This window comes from Coffea eugenioides, chromosome 6, assembly GCF_003713205.1.
Source record: "Coffea eugenioides isolate CCC68of chromosome 6, Ceug_1.0, whole genome shotgun sequence".
NCBI lineage: Eukaryota > Viridiplantae > Streptophyta > Magnoliopsida > Gentianales > Rubiaceae > Coffea > Coffea eugenioides.
Window position 1 is genome coordinate 22,370,545 of NC_040040.1, and position 8,953 is coordinate 22,379,497.

Here is an 8,953-nt window from a genome sequence, read left to right on the forward strand (position 1 = left end):
GGGGGTGACGTCGGCGAGGAGGCTGCCGAACAGCAAGGAGGAGGTGGAGAAGATACTCACCCCGGCGGGGAAGAAGCCGGGGAGGCAACTGGCCAAGAGGGAGCCGAGATGGAGGCTTAGCTCATAGGGGTTTAAGTGTAAATCCGAGGTGGGAGATTATTAGCAATACTCCTGACCTCGGTCTTTTGTATTCTTCTTGTAATGCCTTTTCTTATTTGAATGAAAGATCTATTTCTCCTCACTTCGGCTCCTTTAATTTCTTGCTTCGTCCCCTATTTGTCCCCCTTATTTTCTGATAACGGATGTGTAGCATCTTGGTATTGAAAAATAACTAAGCAGCTGAAGTGATAACTTAGTAAAATTTTCAAACATAATACAGTCTGAGGTTCTCGACGTGCCAAGTCCTCGGCACTAGAGAGCCATCTCGGTAACTCAATTTACAATACCCATTAAGATTATACTCCACAACTCGGTATGGACCTTCCCATTTCGGGCCCAGTTTCCCTTGGGGCTCAGCTCGGCTGACCGAGTTTTTTCTAAGCACCAAGTCTCCTGGCAGGAATTGCCGATGCTTGACGCGGGTGTTGTTGTAGTGGGTTAGGGTGTTCTTGTAGGAAGCTATCCGAGCTGAGGCAAGGTCTCTCTTCTCGTCGATGAGGTCGAGATCTAACTGTCTCTCTTCTCCGTTCTCCTCGGCTACATAGGCTGTCAGCCGAGGACTGGGTGTAAGGATCTCAGCAGGGATGACAGCCTCGGCTCCATAGGTCAAGGAGAAGGGGGTCTCTTGCGTGGATGACCTCGGCGTGGTCCGATACGACCACAGAACACTGGGGAGTTCCTCCACCCAAGATGATCCAGCTCGGTGTAGTCGGGTCTTGAGGCCATGCAAGAGAGTTCGGTTGAAATTTTCTGCCTGACCATTGGCCTGAGGGTGGCCTACCGAAGTGAAATGTTGTTTGATGCCGAGGTTCTGGCACCAAGCCTTGAAGGGGTTCTCGGCAAACTGTCTCCCATTGTCCGAAATGATGATCTGAGGTATGCCGAAGCGGCAGACAATGCATTTCCAAAAGAATTTTTGAACGGCCAGCCCCGTGATGTTCCTTAGAGGCTCGGCCTCAACCCACTTTGTGAAATAATCCACAGCGGTTACCAGGAAGGTATAACTCCCGACCGCTTTAGGGAAAGGACCGATGATGTCTGTCCCCCATTGCTCAAAGGGCCAGGGTGAAGTGATTGGAACCATGAAATTTGAGAGTTGGTGAAGCTCAGGGGCATGGACTTGGCAGGATGGGCAACTGAGAATAAGATTTTGGGCATCTTGTCGAACGGAAGGCCAGAAATACCCAAGGAGTAAGGTCTTCCTGGCTAACATCCTGTGGCCGACGTGAGCCCCACATAGGCCTTCGTGTATCTCATGGAGGACCTGACGTCCTGCCTCGGGTGTAACGCACCTCAGCCATGGGCCAAGGCATGAGCGTTTATACAGTTCTCCATCGCGGAGCGCGTACCGAGTAGATTTGCGTTGTATCTTTCTCGCCTCGGCTCGGTCCTCGGGGAGGACTCCCTGCCCTAAGAAAAGGATGAACGGGCTCATCCATGTTTCTCCCGTGTTCACAGGGCAGGCCACCTCCTCCATGTATCCCGGCTCGCTCAACATTTCCACCAAAACGGTCTTGTTGAGGTCAGAAAATGAGGTGGAAGCCAACCGGGATAAGGCGTCGGCCCGCCTATTCTGGGAGTGGGGGATTCTTTGGATTTCGAAAGACTCGAAATACACGATGAGTTGGTGGACTTTGGATAGATACCGTTGCATGGTTTCATCCTTGGCCTCATACTCACCAAGGACTTGGCATACTACGAGTTGGGAGTCGCTGCGGACGTGGATCCGCTGTGCACCGAGCTTGCGGACTAGCTGGAGTCCCGTGATTAAGGCCTCATATTCGGATTCATTGTTGGTGGCCGGGAAGTCAAAGCGGAGGGCACACGAGCACACTTCTCCCTGGGGGCCCTCCAGGAGCAGTCCTGCTCCACTGCCATACCCGTTGGAAGATCCGTCCACGTATAACGTCCACAGGTGCTGGGTGGACACTTCGGCTAGGGCAGGAGTGGACTCTCGACCTTCCGTGAAGGTGAGCTCGGCCAAGAAATCGGCTAAGGCTTGAGCTTTTATGGCGGTGCGCGGCTCATACGACAGGTCGTACTCACCTAACTTGACGGCCCACTTAGTGAGGCGCCCGGAGGCCTCGGGCCGCACCAGTATCTGTCGGAGCGGCTGGTCGGTCCTGACGGAGATGGGATGAGCTAAGAAGTAGGGTTTCAGCCGCCGGGCGGCGTGGACTAGTCCTAGCACAAGTTTTTCCACTTGGGTGTATCGAGTCTCCGGCCCAGGGAGAGCTCAGCTGACATAATAGACTGGCACTTGAGTGCCCTCATCCCGGATGAGCACAGCGCTGACAGCCTCGTCCGCTGCGGAGAGGTAGAGGTACAGCTTCTCCTCGGGCCGAGGTGAAGCGAGGGTGGGTAGGTGGTGCAGGTACTGCTTCAACTTGTCGAAGGCAACCTGGCACTCCTCAGTCCAGGCAAATTGATCGGTCTTCTTAAGCACCTTGAAAAAGGGCAAAGCTTTTTCTGCGGATTGGGATAGGAAGCGGTTCAGTGCAGCCAGACGTCCGTTCAATCGCTGGACTTCTCGGAGGTTCCGAGGTGGGGACATGTCCTGGATGGCCTTGACCTTGTCTGGGTTAGCTTCGATTCCCCGGTGGGAAACCAGATACCCCAAAAATTTTCCTGAGGTGACACCGAAGACACACTTCTTGGGATTTAACTTCATCCTTGAGTCCCGCAGGACGCCGAAGACCTCCCTTACATCTGATAAGATGGCCGAAGTGGTTAAGCTTTTGACAAGGATATCGTCCACATAGGCTTCCACATTTCGGCCGATCTGATCCTTGAAGAGGCGGTTGATCAACCTTTGATAGGTCGCCCTGGCGTTTTTTAGCCCGAACGGCATGGTGGTATAGCAGTAGACACCTTTGTCGGTGTAGAATGCCGTTTTCTCTTGGTCCTCCTCACTCATTCCTATTTGATGATACCCTTTGAAGGCATCCAGGAAGCAGAGGATCTCATGTCCCATCGCCGAATCGAGTAGGGCGTCTATCCTTGGCAGAGGATAGCAATCTTTGGGGCAGGCCTTATTGAGGTCTGTGAAGTCCACACACATCCTCCTACCACTGGTGTCATTTTTGACCATGACTGGGTTGGACAGCCAGGTGGGGTATTGGACTTCATGAATCATTTTAGCGGGTAAGAGCTTGTCGACCTCATCGGATATGGCCTTGCTGCGTTCTGGGCCGAAGTGCCTGCGCTTTTGTTTCACAGGACGGGCCTGCGGATTAACGTTGAACTGGTGAACCATGAGCTCAGGTGGCACTCCAACCACCTCATCAGCGGACCAAGCGAAGACGTCTCGGTGGTCCTTTATAAGGCAAATCATTTCTTCCTTTAGAGGCGAGGGGAGTCCGGCCCCTACCTGGACCACTTGGTCCGGTCTTGCCTCATTCAGGACCACCTGCTCCACCTCATCCCCGGGTTCCAGCCTGCCGGGCTTTCCCGCTTTCTGAGGATCAATGCAGTCTTTGGAGAGAACAGCTGGCCTCTTCTCTTCGGCCTTTGATGCAGTCCGGGGAGTGACAGCGGCCTGAATGGTGGCGAGGTAGCATTCGCGGGCAGTGCTCACGTCGCTGCTCACCTCGGCCACCCCCGCTGGTGTCGGGAATTTGAAACTCAGGTGGTAGGTAGAGTACACAGCTCTCAAGGCGTTGAGCGTGGGTCGACCTATCAACATATTATAGGGAGAATCTGCCTTGACCACCGCGAAGTTGACGGGTATAGTCCGGCAGCGGGGATGACGCCCGACAGTCACCATCAGGGACACCATACCCTCCGGGTGGACTACGTGTCCCCCGAATCCGACGAGGAGAGTTCTGACAGGAGTGAGTTGTTCCCTGGTCAGTTTCAAACTTTCGAAAGTTCGGTAGTACAAGACGTCTACCGAGCTTTCGGGGTCAACATAGACCTTTTTGACTGTGTAGTTGTTGGTGAGAACCTCGATCACGAGAGCTTCGTGATTGCTGGAGGCCGCAGGAACTGGGTCAGTGGGACCATAAGTGATGACTTCAGACAGCCGAGAGCTCGGCTCGGCCACCTCCATCCCGGCCTGGCGGTAGGTCCGCTTCCGGGAGTTCTGGCTGTCTCCTCCCGTTGGTCCTCCCGCGATTGTGTTGATCACCCCGGCGATGTTGGGGCCGTAGCCCGGTGATCCATCGCGTGGAGGCTGCTTGTCCTCCCTACGATCCTCGGGACCTCGGCAATGCATGTTCGTGTCCCGCCTGTCCTCTCGGCGGGGGCCCCGGTTCTCCCGGTGGGAGACGCTTCGGTTGAAGCCTCCATTCTTGCGGACGAATTGCTTCAGGTATCCCTGCCGGATCAAATTCTCGATCTCCCGCTTCAGATCATTGCAGTCTTCAGTCTCGTGCCCAACATCCCGGTGGTAGGCACAGTAGAGGTTTGAGTTCCTCTTATCTCTCCTCCCCGGAATCTCAGGAGGAGTTCGGCCGAGGTGATTCTGCCTCATCACAGCCAGGACATGAGTCCGGATGGAGTTGAGAGGTGTAAGCTCGACGTCCGAGGTGGACGACCTGCCTTTGACGATCCGATCAAAGACACTTCGGCGGTCTCGGAACTGACTCGACGACCCGCTGGGGCCTTGTTCAGCCCGGCCGGCATCCTTTTTCCTCCGGGAATCTTGCCCGGTACGAGTGGCTTGAGCCTCCCGCTTCATGCGGTTTAGATCTTCATTTCGGATTCCCTGATCTACTCGATCCCAGAGTTCCCGAAGTGTGCGGGGGTAATCCCGGTGTATCTCGGTATTGAAGATTCCCGCGATCAGCCCGTTGGTGAAGGCAGCTATGGTTACCTGCTCATTCTGATCAGGTATCTGTACATTCTCCTCATCGAACCTCTGCAGGTATGAGCGCAGTGACTCGCTGGGAGCCTGCTGCAGGTTCAAGAGGTAAGCTGAAGTATTCGTAATTGGGCGAGACGACACAAAGCGGTGGATGAACCGATCTATCAGCTCGTCTAACGAGGAAATGCTCCTCGGTTCTAAGCCCCAGAACCACTTTCGGGCCGTCCCCTGCAGGAAGATGGGGAAAGCTCGGCAAATTACTGCGTCAGGGACGCAGTAGAGCCGAAAGGCAGAGAGGAAGGCGCGGAGGTGAACCTCAGGGTCACCTCGGCCATCGTAGGAACGGAGTGCGGGAAGTTTGAAATTTGGGGGGACCATCTCCCCATTGATGTCATCCGTGAAGGGCGGAGCCCTCAGATACTCGGCTACTAAGCCTCCGGGACGCCGAGGTGGGTCATCGGCTCGTTTTCTCAGAAGACCCCGGGAAAACGCCCGGAAAATGGAAGCAATTTTAGATGTCGCCTTGGAAGAGGCGCGCCTGGAAGTGCTCCGAGAGAGGTGCCCCTCATCGGAGTCTTCGCCGGAAGGTACTTCAGGGGACTTCGTCGGTCTCCTCTTGGAGGATTCAGCTTTTTCTTTTCCCTGCCTCTTGAAGTACCTCCCTAGTTCTTCGAAAATGTTCGGGTTATCAGCCACGAACTCGACCATCTTTGCGATGGCGTCTTCGTTGTTGGGCTGGGTCCTTGGGGACCCTTGTTCTTCAGAAATACGATCTTGCTGGGCTCCCGAGGTTTGCCCAGCCCCTGTCGAGGGGACTCTTCCACTTCTGGAGCGCGTGGATCTCATTTTAGCAGTAATCTCGTTCCCACAGACGGCGCCAGTTGAGGAGGTGATTTTTGGTGGGTAGTTGAACCGACCTGAATCAGCCTATTCTAAGGTGAGGTGAGGTATATCTGCTTGTCCGAAGTGAATAGCGGGGCTTCTCCCCTGGGATCACTCCGACGCTCAAGTTAGTATGAGAACGAGATAAACAATAGTATTGTCAAATGAACAGTATGCTTACTTGTTGGGTGTATGTGAGAGATATTTATAGAGCGAGAATGGATGGCAGGACAAAGGGCTCATGCTAGTGGGACCCATGTTCTGCAATTACGGCTCTGTTCCTTGCCAGGAGGTCTGACTCTGACACTGTAGCCGCCTCTGACACTGTAGCCGCCTGGACAGGGTAACGGGGAGTCCTGCGTAGTAGCCATTAAGAGCGTCAGTGCTTTTCAGATAAAGCACTGGTCCCTGATGATGTCAGGTGGCTTGACATCATCAGCGTGCAGCTGAGCTGGAAGTCTGAGGTGCAGAGGTCGTCCAGGCGAGAAGACCAGGGCCCCGGCCGGGATCAGGGGTCATTACTCAGGACAAGATTGCGCTTGTGTGAGGGATGAAGTGGAATAACCTCGGCCACTCAGGGATGGCCGAGGTGAGCATCCTCAGTCACGATTTTAGTTTTTAAACTTTTAGCATTTGTTTTTATTTTAGTTTTACTTTTTGCATTAGTTTGGTCCTTTTAACTGTTTTATTTTTTATTTTATTTTATTCTTTTATTATTATTATTATTGTAAGACTTTAGCCTAAAAGTTGTCAAAAGGAGAAAGTTTCATAAAGAGGGGGATAAGTTTCATTTCTTTTAGTGTTATTAATTGGAGAAGAAAAGCATCAATCAAAAGATTTTTATTATTAAGATTAGCAATTTTGTTTTATTTCTTAGTATTTGTTTATTTTAGTCGTGTTTACTTAATTTGTTGATTGGTTCATTTGAAAAAAAAAGGAAAAAGGAAAAGAAAAAAGAAGGAAAAGAGAAAAATGATGAAAATGAAAAATTGCAACTTTGTTGTTGTTTATTTCTAGTTTATTTATTTTCATCCGATGTTAATTAAATTGTTGGTTTCTTTTTACTTAATTTTATTATCATTTTGTTAAATTAGTATTCAAAAAAAAAAAAAGGATTTTTACATGCAAGCTGCGTTTCCGCAACTTGCAAGGACAGTCACGCATGCCCCATCGGAGGGCTGGAAATCTTGGTAGAAACCAATCCCTTATCCTCACCTTTGAGGTGAGGGTTTAGGGATTGGGGGTTCCTATAAAAGGGAAAGAAAACAGCAGCCGGAAGGGAGTGTTTTTGAGTTGACGGCTGAAAAAACGAAAAGAAAAAAAGCAAGAGGAAGAACGGCTGGTGGAGCAAGAAAAGGAGAGAACGGCAAGGGAAGATTTCTGGGGGGAAGAGAGAGAGAGAGAAAAGTGAGAGTACGGTGGTAGAGGGAAAAGCCAAGAGCAAGAGAGAGGTTTGAAAAATTTTCGGGAGAGAAAAGGGAGAATCTGGGCAAAGGAAGCTACGGGCAAACCAGGAAAATTCCAGATTTTGCGTTGCTTTCATCAGAGCCAGTAGCAAGTCCTTTTCGATTTCTGTGGAGAACAATCATCTTCAACGCTCACGGGATCCACATATTTGGCATTAGGATCTTCAACTTTGCGTGAGTTGAACTGCAAAGTTGCAGCAGGAAGATTGCAGAAAGGGAAGGTGACGGAGCCACCCGCAACGTTCAATCCTGGGGAAGATCATCTGAGTTCTCCTTGGTCATTCCACATTCCATCTCGCGCTCCAGGAACTTGCGGTTCCTCAAGCCTTGTTAACACAAAACCATTCAAGTATTAATTTGAGGCTAGCTTGAGTCATGATTCGATGCCTGCTGAAAATGAATTTCGGTGTGCCGCAAGTCCTCACGTTGCTTTTGCTGTTTTTTTATGGTTGCACTTGTAGTGAGGAAGACAAATGTATATTCCAGATGCCGTAATTGTCCAGTGGTTGTTGTTCTCTTTTGTTCAATATGCAGCGCACATTTCATCATTTTTAGATGGCTGTGCGTGTCTTCAAAAAAAAAAACTGATGCATTGCCGTTGCCTGCTCCCATTCATACGCTTCTCTTTTTCTCTCGTGGTCTGTTTTGGATGCTGATTGTTGTGATTTTGGAATCGAGGCTTTGATGTTTGGGTTAAAAATGTTTGCTTGGTTTGGGTGGAAAATGGCATTAGAATGAATACAAAAAAAATTGCAGAAAAATGTTGGCTGGAAGTTGCAGAAGCATAAGCTTCATAACCGTGCATGGTTTTGCATGAAAAACTTTCTGGAATTTAGCACTTTGACCCCCCAAGTCTCCCTTCGTTCCCCTGTGGCCCAACTAATCACATAAATTAATCAATTTCGTCCATTTCAAGTTTTAACTTTCTTAGTATGTTTTAATATAATGATTGGGATAGATTATTCATAAGTTTAGAATGAATTTGTAGGTTTTAAAAACTTTTCATAGACTTATAGCTTTGATTTGAATTTTTAGTGGAATGTTTGAATTTTTGTCGTAAAATGGTTTTTTTATTCATTTCTTGTGAATTTTATCATTTGATTGGAGGTCTCACCTTAGGTCCGTAATTTTATAGTAATAATAAATTGATCCCTTGAATATTCTTTAATTCTTTATATGGACCTTTGTTTGTTTAATTGGGAGAATAGGGGTGTTTAACTTCCTTGAATGCTTTGTTTAATTATTCAATTTCATATTTATTCTTTTCCTTGAAATTTTGTTAATTAAAGTGATGCATTAACCCCTTGTTTTGATAGTTTTAGCCCAAATTAGCTCTTTCTTTGGTGACTATAGCCCAAGTTAAGTCTTGTTCACCTTATTAGCATTACAAACAGGGGGAGGTACAACTTCTTTTATCCCTTTTTGTCTCTCCTATGTGATCCAACGTGCTAAGTGAGAACTGCATGCCTACTTTGCTTTCCTTGCTTTTCCTTAATTCCTTTCATTTATTTCATTTACTTTTGCTTTTATTAAGTCATTCTTTTATTTATTTATGGGGTATGTGTACACCTCTTGGCTTGTAATAGATAGGGCTTGGAGAGCGTTTTTGTCCATTTTCCCCTTCCCCTTTTGTTTTAGT

The 8,953-nt window shown here is 49.2% G+C and overlaps 1 protein-coding gene across 1 annotated transcript; it reads right to left on the minus strand.

Annotated features, from left to right (window-relative positions):
- Positions 1-364: 364 nt before the first annotated feature.
- On the minus strand, positions 365-5,674 carry LOC113773859. Its single transcript, XM_027318463.1, has 2 exons — positions 2,405-5,674; positions 365-2,272 (listed from the first exon to the last, which is right to left on the minus strand). Exons 1-2 carry the CDS (start codon positions 5,672-5,674, stop codon positions 365-367), a joined length of 5,178 nt encoding a protein of 1,725 aa, XP_027174264.1.
- Positions 5,675-8,953: the final 3,279 nt, after the last annotated feature.